We start from the raw sequence: 16,213 nt of genomic DNA on the forward strand, positions 1-16,213 counted from the left end.
AGACACTAAAAGGGAAACAGTTCTTAGTCCTGCTCTGCCCATCACCACAGCAAATCCAGTCATTTGAAGACCACTCGCCGCACACTAGGCACACGAGGCAGATGTGGCAGGAGGCCGGCCTAGGCCACATCGTCCTGTGTCCCGAGTAGACCACGGCTTGGACAAGGCCGACAGCATGAGAAGGGTGCAACCTGCGCCACGCACAGGCCACATCCCAGGGCCACAGCCCTCCTTGCTGGCTACCAGACCTTGCTGAGGGGAAGCCAGGTAGTCAGGGACAGCTTGGTAGCCACGAAGCGGAGCCTGGAAAGGGCACCAGTGCCCTGCAGTGCTCAACCCACCACTGTCCAGGCCCAGAGCCTGCTGGTCCTCAGAGCAGGGCGTAGGGGCCTGCAAAGAAGCCCCCAAGCCCGCCTGGGAAGGTTCAGGCAGCACCGAGCTTCTAACACCCACAGGCCTCCCGAGCACCTCGTGCAAGCTGAATCGGGCCTCCCTGGGAGCGAGGCAGGGACGTCTCCTCACGGGCTCTCAGCAAACGGCTGCCATCACCACAAGCAAAACCAGGATACGCGTGCCCCGTCCAAGACCTGCCCTCAGGGTCCTCCTCTCCCCTCACCGGCACAGAAGACGTGCTCGGGCCTCTCACACTGGACGGCAGGCAGGCCACCGCCCTGTCAAGCCCCAGAGCACCCGTGCTGCTGTGAGACAGGGGCCCATCTGAAGGCGGCTGCACAGCTTGCAGCACTGCGAGAGCCACTGAACTGAAGGTTTTCTTTTGCTCGCCCAAAGTCAAAGTTTACAGGAGCAAGTCAGAACAAAGACAGCTTTTAGTGTCCTTAATCATTTAAAGGTTAATTCTGAGTTCGAGTGCCTGATAGAAATGGTGCTGACACGAAGACCCGTAAACCAAGTTTATAAAAAGAAAAGGAAGCATTTGGATAGTAAATCTTTTCTAACTTTTAAAAGAGTGCAACTTACGTTTCTCAGCCCTGTCCCCAGAATAAACCCTTGAGGACAATCCGTGGGTGGGCAAGTGTGCCTGGAAGACCCTCCTGCGCTCAGAGAGCAGGCTGCAGGCGTCGCACGTGTAGCCGTTGCGCGTGGCCATCTCTGCTGCGCCCGAGGCACGCTCTCCATTCCCCTGCATGACAGCCTGGCCACCACCTAATGTTTCCAAAGAGTAGAAGAACTGGTTAATCAGTCTGCAGACAGCCACTAAGACTGACATTCTGAAGAGTTGGGGGAAGAAAAAGGACTAAAATAATTACCTTTAAGATCACTATCATCATCAAGACCTAAAAAAAAAACACACACATTTGTGTTGTTGAGTTCAACTTATCAAAACAGAGCAAACCGTCAGAAAAACGTAACAGTTACAACTGTTAGTAAATCAGCATTATGGCATTGGTCAAGATTTATTTCCTAAAATGCCTAGAAGTAATGGAAATTTCTCCAGCCCAGGCCAACACTTTTGGATTCAAAGTGAAAGCATGTCTTTGAGGAAAGCATCTACATATACCTATACACACACGTACACTCTTTTACCTAGAGAGGCAGGTGAAAGAAGGAAAATGAAATAGATGAAAGTCCATTTTCTCATTACTCCTATACAAGGAGGCACCCTCCTAATTAGCAGCAAACACTTCACCTGTTGTTTGGTAATTACTTTCACTAGTTGAGCAAGATAGAACAAACACAAATGCCAAAGCTTCTCAAAGTGCCAGAACTAATCTAAATAATCTGCCTCAGAAGGGCCGAGGAGAGCACGACTGGGCCCGTGCCAGCAGCTGCCTCCACGCCTCCTTTGCGCAGCGCTGCGACAGCACGCATCTTCAGCAGTGAGGACACAGCACGCTGCTGCTGCCCTCAACCTGGCGACTCTCAGACCACATCATTTCCGGCACCCACACCTCCAGCATGCTTCTCATGACTCAAAATGAAAACAGCTGGTCTGCCTGCCCTGGTGCTTAAAGCTTTCCAGAACTTGAAATTGTACTGGTGAATTTTTACACGGACTTTCGTTGAAATACGTCCTATGAAAGTAATGCAGCTAGAAGAAGGATGACCACATTCCTACCTGATTACTAAATGTTCACCCAGACGCCCAGGTAATGAACTGCCCATTAGCATAACCAACTGGAGCCACTTCCCTGCTCTCCTGCTCGCAGGCATGGAGAAGGGCCGCAAGCCGCCCTGGCACCCACCCTGGCACTCGCCCAGCCATAAAAGGCAGAAGGGCTGCTTGGTCCTTCCCAGAATCAGCTGAGCCACCTCCCACCTGGAGGTCCTTAATCTCAGTACAGGTACTCTGAAGCTGCTGTTCTCTTCTCACATGAACTCACCCCAGAAATGGTCTACTTTGGTCTGCTCACGAATCAGAGACTCATCCAGCACGGGCGGGCGCAGAGACGCTGCATCCTGAAGACTGCGGCTGCTATTCTGGCTGACACCTGAAGATGCCACTTTCCTAGACACGTGGTTTATATTAAAAGCCGGTTTGCTTGCACTTCTGCGCTGTTTTGCTGCTCTAAAATGAAAAGAGTAAGAAGCAAATTTATAAAATTTTTCTAGTAAATACAGAATTAGATTTTACTAACAAGATAAAGAACATTTTTAAAGCAGAGCATTTTCTCATGTCTCCTCTGCTGTAGTGAAACATCTAAAAATCTAAAAAAGGATTGGGGACTATAAACTCTCCCTAAAATTGTACAATCCAAAGACTATTTCTGAATATTTTGGGCCCCATGACCCAAAAGTGGTTAAGAACTGACCTAAAAGTAAAGTACTGTTAAAAAGAGCAGCATACACACTTCCCATACTCCCTCCCAGTCCGTGAGGATGGACTGCACTGAGCCCGGCACGTGCAGGCCGTGACTGACGCCTGCATCACAGTGCCACACGTTATAAATCGACGTCTCACTGGAGACACAGAGGCAAACACAACAGGACGCTCACCCCTGCGAGGGCATCAGCTGTGGGCTAGACAGGCAGGCGGCAACCACACAAAACAATGTGGAGGAAGTGACCGTGTGAGCAAGACTTCCATTTGGCCAGAACAGCACTAGGTGACGGGAAAGCAGGGCTTCTCTCGTCCCATGTTACAGCGGGCGGTTCTGAGGAGTTCTCTGTGTCTGAATCAACAGGAAGCCCTCAGTCACCAAGACAAACCATCCTTACTAGCTGCCCACTCCCATTCTTGAGGGAAAGAAATGCATTCTTAAGGGAGCAACCTAAAGTAAAGTTGCTACTTTTATTCTTTAAATAGCACCAAGATCCTTCCACATTTTTGTTCCTTTTTGGGGACAGAAGTGGTAATAAAGTACACAAAGGGGGAAACAGACTTTGGCCCAGTGGTTAGGGCGTCCGTCTACCATATGGGAGGTCCGCGGTTCAAACCCCGGGCCTCCTTGATCCGTGTGGAGCTGGCCATGCGCAGCGCTCATGCGCGCAAGGAGTGCCGTGCCACGCAAGGGTGTCCCCCGCGTGGGGGAGCCCCACGCGCAAGGAGTGCGCCCGTGAGGAGAGCCACCCAGCGTGAAAAGAAAGAGCAGCCTGCCCAGGAATGGCACCGCCCACACTTCCCGTGCCGCTGACGACAACAGAAGCGGACAAAGAAACAAGACGCAGCAAATAGACACCAAGAACAGACAACCAGGGGAGGGGGGAAATTAAATAAATAAATAAATCTTTAAAAAAATAAAAAAATAAAGTACACAAAGGGTTCAGAGATCAAATAAACATGACAATCACACATACATGGAAACATCGAGACTGTGTGTCCCACTGACATGCACATTCTAATAAACAGACGAAAACTGCCGACAACGCAGACTTCATCTGCAGTCCCATGTGGTGGCTTTGCAGAGACTTCCCCTGGCGCCAACACTTGGCAGGACAGCTGAAGGTCATTTCCCAGTGCGTCTAGCTGTGAACGCTGGAGCTGGGCACAGAGCTGTGTGCGGTGAGCTGTCAGCTGTCTCTCTCTCTAGTTTGAGAGCACAAGAAAGAGAACCTGACACCCACACTGTGCAGAGCGCCAGTGCTGAACGCTCCGCGCACACCAGGGCCAATGCCCAAAGCTGTGACTGCAGGTACAAGCACACACGTCCTCACACGGGTTACAGGAAAACAAGCAAAGCAGTGTGCACCTGGATGCCTGGTCCTGGGAGGCAGCCGCGCTGTGGGCACTGGAGCGAGAGTCTGCGGCCTGGCCACCCTCAGCGGTGTATGTCGTGGACACCAGGCGCAAGCTACGGCGAGACATTCTTGGAGAATCAAACACGGGATCCAATCTGTGCTCAGTCTCAAAATCCAGAGCATCTGAAGAATAGCTTGAACTAGAAGGAAAAAGAGCTCATCAAAGAGAATGTTCCCCGTGCCGCTTCTCAAACACCCCAAACAACCATGGGCAGAGGCAGCTCGCCTCACTCCTGGGAGCCGCACGCCGAGTTCACAAGCAGCAGAAGCAAGCGGTGCACAGAGCAGTGAGAACCGAGGCGCGCTCAGTCTGCTCTAGCCATCTGCACTTCATATGTATTTGCAAAATAATAAATTTCCAGATACCTGGGAATTAAACCTAGAGTTTACCCAAGTAAGAAGCGCTTTAGGACAGGCTAAATTCCTGAGGACCCACCCACAGGGAACCCCACCAGCACTAAGTAAACCAGGACACAATTTCCTAGTGGTCACCAGCCCTGAAAAGGCAACGACTAGGGCAGAGCCTGTGAAAGGCAACCAATGCCCCAGGATCTGAATCAGTGTACGGAAAAAAAGGAAAAACCACAGCGACTCAACTATCCAGGCTATTTTGTGTCTTAATTCTCCATGAAGTAGAAAACAAGCACTTGGAATTTGTGACAAAGAAAAGACACTTCCAATAAAGTTCTGTGTAATTATCTCAACTCCTTTGGTCTTGCTAGCACGATTTCCAAACCAGAGGCATCTCCTCATCACCAGGCAGGCTCGGCTGCCTCAGCAGAATTCTAGCAGCACAGCAACCCTCCCCACTCAAGAGCTTCCGATCTGGACATCAATTACATGGTGCCCACCAGTGAAGAATCCACATGCACAGATGGAAATGAACTCATAATCTAGGAGGAAAGAGAAAAACCAGTGTAATGTGAGTATTTCAAGAAAAGTAAGTGCCAAGCCCCAAAAGAGAGGAGGGGATTACTGGTTCTGCCTTATGGGGAGGCAGGTGTCAAGGGGCTGGAGAGAGAGCAACAGCTGAGCATGCCCCTGGGTTGACAAGAGGTGGTGCACGAGGCAGGCGCGCAGGCAGGGCACAAGCAGAGCAGCTGGCATGCTGGGGCACCTGGGGGTGGGGCAGCAGGTGGGAAGCTGAGGTGGTGGCTGGAAACAGAGCCGAGGGCCTGGTGCAGGGGCACCGTGCACCCCGAGGGATAGCAGACACTGTGGAGGCACGGCCCGCGGTGGGGAGAGGCCTGGGCTCAGGATTCAGACCAGCAGTGACCAGGGCAGCTCAGAAAACTGGACGGGCTTCAGACCACTGCACCTTGTTTTTCACATAGCAAAGATATCCTCAGCATCATATTCTTCACAAACTTATCAGATCTAAGACAACAGACGATGGTCAGTCAAACCATTAAGAAGTTAAAAATAACTGTGATATGCTTCTAATGCATCACATAACTTAAAACATAATGATCTATGTACACCTTCACAGACAGACCTCCAAGGTAGACTATCAAAAGGGAAAAATATTCTAGTCTCATCCTACTTAGGTTAAAACAAACTGCAAAGCAAAACCACATATTCTTATTACACCTACATATGTAAAAGCTTAGAAAAGATCTGGAAGGTTCTCTTCCCGGACAACAACTAACAACAGTGGCTAACTCTGGGGCTGGAAGGGGTGGAGGGCGCTTTCATGTCGTGGTGATGTGGTGGGGAGGAGGGCGAGCAGCAAAGGGGGAGGGTGAAGGGACTGACAGGGCCAGCTGGGCTCAACGTCCTCAATTTCTCGTCCTAGTTCCACCAGGAACTGACCACAGGACTCAGGCCAGTCTCCTGTCTGGTGCCAGCCCCTGCTCCGACGGACAGGCTGACTGCAGAGGGCTCTGCCAACTCCGACGGGGCATGGCTTCCGTGCACTGCAGCCCAAGTGCCCCCTCCATGCCTAAGGCGGGAAGAAATCAGCACATATCTAACCCGGATCCAACCAACACCCAGCATCCCAGCAGGGACATCAAGGGCCAAGTCCTCCCCCGGGCAGGGTACAAGGAGGTGCCAGACAGGACAGCAGGCAGTGGTCTGCAGGTGCAACACGCAGCGGGACCACCACCCAGACAGGGCTGAGGTGGGCGCTCATCGCTGCGCAGCTCAAAGGTCCTGGGGGGACGTGGCAAAGCAGCCAGAGCCCGCAGGAAGGGGCCAGAGGCCAGGCGCTTCGGCCGTGCTGAGGGCCGGCAGCCCCCAGGCTCCGAACAGCCCCCTCAGCCCCCGAGTCCCAGCGGCCGTGCCGGGAACACTCGGCTCAAACGGCTCAAACCGCACTGGGACTCCGATGCCGCCGCCCTCACTCCAGGCCTCTCGCGGGTGGCTCTTCCGCCTCACGGATTCCAGGCCAGCAGTTTCACGCCTTTCCTGTCCGAGATTCAACCGCCCGGACCACCAGCCTCAGGCCCAGCGGCTGGGCCATACGCAGCCCACCTGACCCTCCAGGAAGCCAGGGAACTGGTATCCCACCCCCCGTCCTCGCCACGCCTGGCGACCTGGGTGGTGCCCACCTTTCCCCTGGCCCTCGGGAGGCACTTCACAGTTCTCGCCCCCTCTGCCAACCCCACCCTCTCCTCCTCCACCTCCTGCTCTCTAGGCTGCACGGCTCTGCTGCTTTCCTCCAGGAAAAATTCAAAACCTTCAGAGAACTGCCTCAACTCCCCAACACTGGCCTACAGTCTCGCCCACATCCACGCCTCCATCACCTTCATTCCTGCCCAGGGAAGAGCAAGCCTGAAGCCGGAGTGTGTCCTGCACTGCGCCCCACTCTCCTGAAGCCTCCGCTGTCAGCGGCTGCTTCTCTTTCATACCTCCCACCTCTCTCTCCACACCCTCCCGCTCCCCCCGGGAACAAAAGAAAATGGCCCCTCCCAGTCAGGCCCCTTTCCCTGGCCTTATCAGCCAGACTTGCTGGAAAAGCTGCTGCACTCACTGCCTCCACATCGTCACCAAAAGCCTGGCCCTCAGCCCACCGCACCCCGACTCCTGCTCCATGGCACCCCGACTCCTGCTCCCACCACGGACTCCAGCTGCCTTGCTAGGGGGCCGTGGACCTCTGTGGGGCTCAGTCCAGTGGACATGTCCGGCCTGGTCTTGACCTTCCAGCAACACTGGATTCGGCAGATTTCCTCCCTTTTTCCCTAAACTCTCTCTCCTCTTGGCCTCTATGGCAGACGGCATAGTGTGCTCACCCAACAGCCATTTTCCCCACATTTCTTTTGGCAAAATTCACCTCCCAACCAGATGCTTTCTAGCCCAGCCCACTCCGCCTCTAGAGTTTGAGCATGCAGCTGAGGGCGTCTGTTGAAGGGCCTCTCGGAAGAGCTCCCCCCGATTAAGAGAGACCAGGCAGCGGCCACCACTGCCTGCCACATCTGCGGGGTGAAAAGCTGACAGGACGTCAGAATGCATCAAACTGTAGCGCTGACCCTAAAACTCCAAAAGGAGGAAAACCGCCTGCTATTATATAACTGGAAGTACTGTCTATGACATAGTCATACAAATAAACATAAAGCCCAAGAAAACTGACACTGGACAAACTTCCACATCTAACTACCAACTTACAGGACATTCAGACTGAGACCTGAGACAAGTCCCCCAAATGTAATGTGTGGGCCCTGCCTGGGTTGATTTTTAAAAACCCACTGGAGGGGAAGCGGACTTGGCCCAGTGGTTAGGGCGTCCGCCTACCACACGGGAGGTCCACGGTTCAAACCCCGGGCCTCCTGACCCGTGTGGAGCTGGCCCACGCACAGTGCTGATGCGCACAGGGAGTGCCGCGCCATGCAGGGGTGTCCCCGCGTAGGGGAGCCCCACGCGCAAGGAGTGTGCCCCGTAAGGAGAGCCGCCCAGATTGGAAAAAAGTGCAGCCTGCCCAGGAATGGCGCCGCACACGCAGAGAAATGACACAACAAGATGACACAGCAAAAAGAAACACAGATTCCCGTGCCGCTGACAACAACAGAAACAAAGAAGACACAGCAAATAGACAAAGAGAATAGACAATGAGGGAGGGGCGGATTGAGAAATAAATCTTTTTTTAAAAAAAAAAAAGAGAGACACAGATTCCCAAGCCGCTGACAAAATAGGAGTGGACAAAGAACACACAGTAAAATGGACACAGAGAACAGACACGCTGCGGGGGTGGGGTGGAGGTAGGGGGATAAATAAATAAATAAATCTTTTTAAAAATCCACTGGAAAAAAAAATATTGAGCATCTGGGAAATAGGAACATTGGCTAAATATCTGATTTATTAAGGAATCACTTTAGTTTTGTTTTTTTTTAAGGTATGGGATGGTTAGGCTAACATGTCAACTTGGCCAGCTAATGGTGCCCAGTTGTCTGGTCAAGGAAGCACTGGGCTAAATGCAATACAACGACATTCTGTGGACTTTAATCACCAGTGAGTTGACTGCAGAGATGGCTGATTACATCTATAATCAACCAAGGAGAGTGCCATCAAGCAATGAGTGATGTTTTATGCCATCAGTCGAATGCCATAAAAGGGGAAGGGATTTCAGCATTCAGAGAGAATTTTCCAGCTCAGTTTAGGACAGCCAGCATCTCCTGGGAACTCATCAAGGACCTTCATGGGAGCCTCCCTGCAGAATCTGGACTTGTGCATCCCCACGATCACATGAGGGAATTTTAGAAAATCTTACAGTATTTACTTTGTATCTCCTATTGATTCTGTTTCTCTAGAGAACCCTAATACAAGGTGCTACTGGTATTTCGGTTAGCTGTATTTAAAACATCTTTCAGAGACAGACAGATACTTACTGAAGAAATGACACAATATTTGAGATTTCTGCTTCAAAACAACCCAGTGGGGAGGGGAGAGTCCCAGAAGCCCGTGTTGGAATCTGAAGCCAGATAATAGGGTAACAGGGGCTTACAACTATTCTCTAAATTCTCACTTTATCTGACATCTTCCATAACAGAAAGTTTTTTAGAATTGAGCAAATAGAATGAGCAGGGTGCTGGAAAGTGCTTGTGTGTTTACTGAAATGGTAAGTGTGAGGATAGGAGTGGTCCTGACAGGAGCCGGCCAGGGGCTGCAGGGCTGCGGACACAAGGCATGGCCCAGGAGGGACAGCAGCCACGAGGAGGAGGTGGGGGCTCGGTGAGATGCAAGGGCACCCCGAGGGCTCTGGGGAGAGGGTGCAGGGGAAGCAAAGACCCCAGGGGAGAACCAGGCTTCTACAGAGCCGGGAGGCAAAGAGAACTTTCAAAGACCAGCTGAGGCGGTGAGGAGCAGAGCGAGGACAGGAGAAGAGGGCCACGCCAGGCCCTCCTGCAAGCTGCCCCCACGCCTGCTGCCGGAGGGCGCAGAGCCGAGCTGCAACCCCCAGGGGATGCCCCGGGCTGAAGCTGCCCCAGAGCCCAGATACCTGCCACCCATCCAGGCCAGACTTCCTCTAGGGGCGCCCTCCTGAGCAAGGACCCTCATAGTTTCCCGTCTCTGGGCCTTTCCGTTCTCTTCGTCAGCTCTGCCATTCCTAATTCTGGGCTCTCTTCTCCCTATGCCCCAGCAGGCACAAGTGGGTGACAGATTTCTAACCTCAGCCCACACCTCGCTTCTCCACGCGGTCTCCTCTTCTGAAGCACCCTCTCTCAACCCTCTTTGCCTTCTGCGTCCTCCTGCTGCCCAAGCCAAGACGTGCGTGCCACCCCGTCTCCTGAAGCTCCCCCCACCCGACCATGAGCAGGGCCCCTCCACTGCCTCCTGAACCCCATTCCTACCGCTGTCACCTCCTCCCCACATTCCCCAGGCTACTCGCACTTCGTACGTTCAGCAGTCCCCCAAACAGGGTCCCAGCTGGCCTCCACACTGCAGAACTTTGTACAAACCCGGTTACCTCGCCCCTTGCTTAACCCTTCTCGGGTCACTTCTGCCCGTACCTTCAGACTTGGAAACTCCCAACACAGCTCAGAAAACCTTGCCGACCCCGGCCCCGCCCGCGCCCTGCCTCACAGTTCACATCTACCCACACAGCTAACTCTGGAAGGGTGTGATTTTACTGTAATTAGCAGTGTTGCTTTCCCAATGTAGAGATCTAGACATAGGCATCCTGTTAAAATTATTTTCAAAATAGGTTATACAAGCTAAAAATAAATTACCAAGAATAACTGTTCTTAGGCTCAATACAGATGAAGGAACAGTTTTACTCGAGTTGTCCCACTCATTTCATACTAAAACATTAACAGCACTCAACAAAGAGTGCGCCACTGCGCAAAGTGTGACATTATCTAGACATGAATAAAAACAGTAATGTTAGATTTGACAAACAATGTCAAAAAGTGTTTTTCTTAAAACAGCTTTCAATTTACTTAAGGTTTCGATTACATTTTTACCCTGTAGAAGATAACCCATTAGGGAAAAATTACAGGGGCACTTCCCGTGTGTGCCTCACACAACCGGCCAAGGAGCACAACATCTTCCTAACCACTGATCAAATCACAGCTAATCTAACAGCATATTTTCTTTTGGCATTAACCCGTAATTTTATGAGACTTCTGTTTCACTTCAGTCATCCAGTCCATTTGATAAATGACAAATGTAAAGTGTAAATCAGCAAATTTTCAAACTCAAACTTCAAGCTGCAAGCTTCAGTATTTCAGAATATGAATAAAAACAAAGAACTCAGCACCTGACAAAAGTTAAATCCTGGGCATCCTCAAAATTCCTCCTCTCAAAAGGCAAATCATATTCCAGGTTATTTCTGTTAACTTTACAACACCAGCCCATTACTATCAATGGAAACTCCAGCCGTGAGCACAGGCTGCGGCTGAAATCACAGCCGCTGCGGGTGGGGCCTGAAGCAGCAGGTCCAGGATGACTCATCGGGGGAGCCCCAGCGAACAGGGCTCGGGGCACAGGGCTGGGCGCCCTGCTCAGGAAGAACCCGCCATTGCCAGCTGTGGGCGGCAGTTAGCAGTCACGGAACAACCCAGGTCTACAGATTCCTTCGCTTTTAAAAGCCAAGCCCGGTTACAAGTGCTCTCGAGTTCCACTGGGTTCGGTGGCCTTAAAGTGGCGGGTGTGTCGATCACAAACGCGCACGCCCATGCACACTCACCTGAGTGCGTACGTGTAGCCAGTGTTCTCTGGCACACACTGGGGTGGGGTGTACAGGTGGAGCCGAGAAAAGTCCATGTCCGCGACCTCAGAGCATACTGCAGAAGGTGGAGAAAAAAGGAATTTAGCAAACACAGAGATGCCCCTCTGCTCTCGTCAGCCTGTGTCAGGGACGTGCGAAGACCGAGACGCCACGGGTCAAAGCTTGGCAGCCAAGCCAGGGCCAGGCGCTCTGCGGACGGGTAAGGAGTGCAGCTCGCTCAGGTAGAAATCCACCAGCACTTCTCCTCTAAAGTAACACTCCAAAGCAGAAGCAGCAGGAGCAACCCCAGCACGGATGTCACAACTCAGAACTGTTCAAACTGGGCACTTTCAGAAACACACACTGAAAGTAACTCAGAACTCTATTCAAAATTCATTCTAAAATTCCTTTAGATGGTAATGTGTTCTCATTTTTCTGAGGTAAGTTTTTGTTGTTATTAACCAAAATGGTATGACTCCTGAGCCTGAGGTCAGCAAGCATTGTAAGACTTGGCCAGGTAGTACAGTGCGCACGAGCATCTCAGAATCAGAAAACAAGCTTAAAGAATCAGGATAGACAAGCTTAAAACGCCGACAACTCTTCCTTTTTCCCAAAAGAAAACACTGTTTTCTTTTTAATTAAAAAATGTTGTATATATTGTTTTTCAGGCTGACATCGAGATTTCTTTGGACTGACTCAAACTCTCCCCTGGCTAAAAATATTCACACACACACCCCAAATTTTAAAAAAAAAGTCCTCATAGTAGTGACATGAATCATAAGCAGTTGTTGAAAAATCTAAGGGATATAAAACTAAAAATAAAGGACATCGGGGCAAAATACTTATGTATAAATGAGCTATATAAACTAAACCTAGAGTACTTCAATTCACACCATATTTTTTAACAGAAAGAATCCAAATATTCTTTTAAAAATAAACTACCTACAGAAATAGACTATTGTTTATATATGAAAACTTACCATACCTACTAATTTCAACAAACCACACAGAACTCTTACATTAAAAAAAAAAACATTCCAATACTTTTCCATCGTTTCAAGAACACCTAACTCCCCAGCCTACCTGGAGCGCACGTCCAGCAGGTGTAACTCCAGCCTGTCTGCGTTCTGAGTTAACGTAGATTTACACTTCCTTTTGCAAACAAAAGTAACTTTGTCTATGCGATCTGCATGTGGTTTAATGACTGTTAAATTGCCTCGATTTCCCTGCTGTCCACGGCAACCAACACCGTGACCCAGATGTGAGCAGAGCCAAGCGGAGGGCAGCGGAGAAGGGCCGCTCTGCCCTGTGGGCCTCCGTGGGGGCCGCCCGGGCTCCAGCTGCACTGGTGGTTGAGCGATCACTTACCAAGCAGCCATAAAACGCTGGAAGGACGGTAAGAATCCCCTTCTTGCGCTTTCCTAGCCATATCTGACTAATTTTGGGGTCCCCTGTTACTTACTCACTGAAAAAACCAAACTTCCTAACTTCATTTCCAAAGTCATTCTGCACCTTAATATCAGACTATCGCCACATTATTTGCCACCATAAAACCCTAAATTAAAGCTGTTAAGTCTCTGGTAAATAATCTCAACCTACTGTTCAACCATTAGCATCAGCAGAGGCTTAGGAACTTAAAGGCTGCTTGGCTCTGCTACCAGAGTCTGGTAATGAGGACATAGGCAAGAACCGGCTTTGTGTTCCTTTTATTTCAGAAACATGTCCTCATATTTCTACCACCAAAGGAGTTCTCGGGCTCCAGCAGGGCACTGGACCAGCGCTGTATGGGCATGCGGCTCCAACTGCTCTCCCATCAAGGAGACACGACAAAGCTGTGCCCACTTCCTCAAGCCACACTGTCGGCCCTGTGCCGTAACTGTGTGAAAAACAGAACCCCTGGCTCTGAGAAGAAAGTCAACCAATCACAAGCAGGTCCTGCCCGCCAGCCCCAGGCACAAGGGGAGCGACAGCGGTACCACACTTAAAACAGATCCTACAGGGACAACGCCAAAACCCAGCTGGCACAACGCTTGCTGGACGAGACGCAGGGGCCGTGAGGGGCCATGGCCCGACACCGGCCAGGACAGGAAGGCCAGGCAGGCTCCCGGGGAGGAGGCGGCGGGCCAGGGGACTCCTACGCAGACGTGAGAGGTGACCGTCGACTGCATGCCTTTCATTTTTCCTACTGTTGTTACAATTTTGTCTTTACAGCATGTAAACTTTTAAGGTTATGTTCTCCCTTGAAATGCTTCGAAGCCTAAGATCTACCATCTTTTCTGTTTCCTAAAACTTCTAAGTGAGGAGTCAGGGTGCCTGGCCCACCTGGCCCTGCCAGCCTCCTCAGCCCGGGTCCTCAGGCCGTGCTGCTCTGGCCACTCCCCGGAGCCCCCTGAGGGCTGTGCTCACACCCGCAGAGCCTCGAGGCCGAGACAGCCTCTCACAAGAAGCCTCCGCAAGGCGGCTTGGCGAACGCCCCCAGCCCTTGGGGCCACCGAGCAGCTTGCACCTTCTGGCTGAGACGTTTTGCTTGGTCCCCCGCCACCATGCCACCCTGTCCGTGCCCCTTCTTCCCTCCTTTCCTCCTTCCTCTTTCTCCTTTAATAGACCATGGCCTGGATTTAGAACATTTCAACATGTTCCCTCTATAAAATGTGTTAAATAAAATCATAGGGTGAAATAAAGCACAATAAAGTTTTCAAGTGGATCATATGAAATGGTGCTTGGAAAGCAGTGCCTGGCAGGTGACAAAATACGCAAATGTCAGATGTAAGTATTCTGAAGGATAAAGCTGTACAGCCTATGTTTTATTTTTTGTATTTCTTCTGGGTTAGCAATCCCTGAGGTTAGAAGATTTCCTCACCCCTGCCCCAAATAAAGACACAAGGCTGCTGAGACTCGGGCCAGCGGCTCAAGTGCAGCGTGGGCCCAGCCCAGCAGCCCGGAGGCCCACGAGGCACATGCGGCTCTGACACCACGAGGACACTGGTTCTACGGCACTCAGGGACGCGCACGCTAGTCCTCGGCCTTTCTGGAACGCTGCTCTCGCCCCCACTGGTGTCTCCGCTGACCAAGGCACATCAGGGAACACGGCTCCTGCCAGCGTCCTGCCCCCTGGAGGCACAGTGCCCAGCCAAGATAGATCTGCATCCATACTCCAGAGAGGATGCAAGTGCTCAGTAAAAAACAGACTGAGACATTCCAAAGACACCAAAACAGCTGGAAAGAAGCTATAATTTTCAACGCTTTGCAGACAAATGTCCTGCTTTTCCTGTCCCTCCCGGCAGCCGGAGTGCCTTGGGTGACTTCACACCAGCTCAGCGCAGGAGCTGGAGCAAGGCCCGCAGCTGCCCGCGGGGGGGGGGGGGGGGGGGCAGGTCCACTCCACTGACTTGAGGCGGAGCTCAAGGGGAGGCCCAGGAGGAGCCTGCCGCTCGGGGAGCACAGCCTGCCGCTCCGGGAGCACAGCCTCCCTCGGGGAGCACAGCCTCCCTCGTGAGCGCTGCCCGGGACGTCACAGGAAGACCCTTCCCCACCGCAGAGCACCCCTTAAGTGTGGTGCGCTGGGAGCGTCACCTCCAGGTGGAGAAAGCAAGCACTGCTGGGAGTGCTGCAGCTCAAGGGGCGGGCACTGCTTCCCAGGTATGAGGTCCCGGGATCAATCCCCAGTACCTCTTAAAAAACCAATTATAAAAAAATAAGAAAGCACTGTCACCCCCAGGCTGTCAGAAAGACAGTGATTTCCCTTTCGATCTGGTTTCTGTTGGTGCCAAAGAAGCAAACAAACCAGTGCTCCTGGGCAGAGGCAGAGGTTTGGGGTCAAACTTTGGTTTCAAACTCACAAATGTGCACACCTTAGAGAGAAAACTTCCCAGGGTTTCTTTAAAATAAGTGTTAAGATTCTCCTTAAGTTACACCAGGTTTTTCCTTAGATTCCACCAAGGGCTTATATTACCTAATGTAATATTTACATTACATGGGAAAGAGGAAAATTAAAGTACAGTTTTTATTTTTGAATGCTTTGGTCAAAACCTGGATTTTAATCTTACCAGTACATATAACTTGTCTTTACCATTTAAAACATCTATACTAATCTAGTAATAATCTAGAAAACATAACTGGAAAAATCTCAAAAATTACAGGGCAGATGGGGTTTTGACAGCACTTCAAGCCAACGGCACAAACCAAAGAAAACTCCAATGGTCCTTTAAAAAAATCAGGTCCCAATCTTTTCTTAGGACGTGCTACCAAGTGCAGAGAGAAACCAGACGGCGAGCAGAAGGCGGCCGCCGCTCCTCGTGCACCGCTCCAACAACCCCACCCTGGAAGGTCAGTGTTTGCTGGTCAACCACTGCAACTTCTGCAGAGGCTGTATTTGTGGTGATTCAGATGATGCAAAAACCAACTTTTCTACTAAACTGCCTCAACCAAAAGCGAGCCCACCCCCATCCTCACCCCTTGGTCTACTCGACCCCAAACTCTGAGGTACAGCTCTGAGAAGGGCACTGGGACCCTCCTGCCTCCCCTGCTGAGTCAGGCGCCAATGTGAGGGCCCCGGGTAGTCCTCACCGAACACAGGTTGTAATTATTACTTGCAAATGAGTCATTCTCTCCAATGAGACCCTGAACTGAGGGCAGGAGCTATGCGTTATGCTTCTTAGGAACTAAAACCCACCTGGAGAACAAAGGAACATTGTGCATACTCCTATAAAAGAGGGAGGACTAATTTCTCTGCACCTTGCTTGTTTGGGCGTGAAGCTAAAAATACTCTTGGATTCCCTCACCAATCCCTGCACACTTGGAAAAATCATGCCCAAAATGAAACAAGAATTTACAAAAGCAATAAGGTCACATGTCTTTGGGTGTCTCTATTCT

At 51.2% G+C, this 16,213-nt stretch overlaps 1 protein-coding gene across 14 annotated transcripts in view; it reads right to left on the bottom strand.

Moving 5' to 3' along the window:
* Positions 1-16,213, bottom strand: part of SUN1 (Sad1 and UNC84 domain containing 1) — a 55,135-nt gene that overhangs the window by 29,363 nt on the left and 9,559 nt on the right. For 7 of the 14 annotated variants that reach the window (XM_004451639.3, XM_058285665.1, XM_058285661.2 and 4 more), the window contains exons 2-6: positions 11,321-11,417; positions 4,149-4,337; positions 2,343-2,527; positions 1,269-1,295; positions 979-1,164 (exon numbers count right to left, since the gene is read on the bottom strand). In XM_004451639.3, coding sequence (XP_004451696.1) covers positions 979-1,164; positions 1,269-1,295; positions 2,343-2,527; positions 4,149-4,337; positions 11,321-11,397 — 664 coding nt within the window. In that variant the 5' untranslated portion in view covers positions 11,398-11,417. The remainder of the gene's footprint in view (positions 1-978; positions 1,165-1,268; positions 1,296-2,342; positions 2,528-4,148; positions 4,338-11,320; positions 11,418-16,213) is intronic. The other 7 variants (XM_058285668.2, XM_058285667.1, XM_058285663.1 and 4 more) reach the window with 2 other exon arrangements.

The sequence above is a fragment of the Dasypus novemcinctus genome, chromosome 23, assembly GCF_030445035.2.
Source record: "Dasypus novemcinctus isolate mDasNov1 chromosome 23, mDasNov1.1.hap2, whole genome shotgun sequence".
Classification (NCBI taxonomy): domain Eukaryota; kingdom Metazoa; phylum Chordata; class Mammalia; order Cingulata; family Dasypodidae; genus Dasypus; species Dasypus novemcinctus.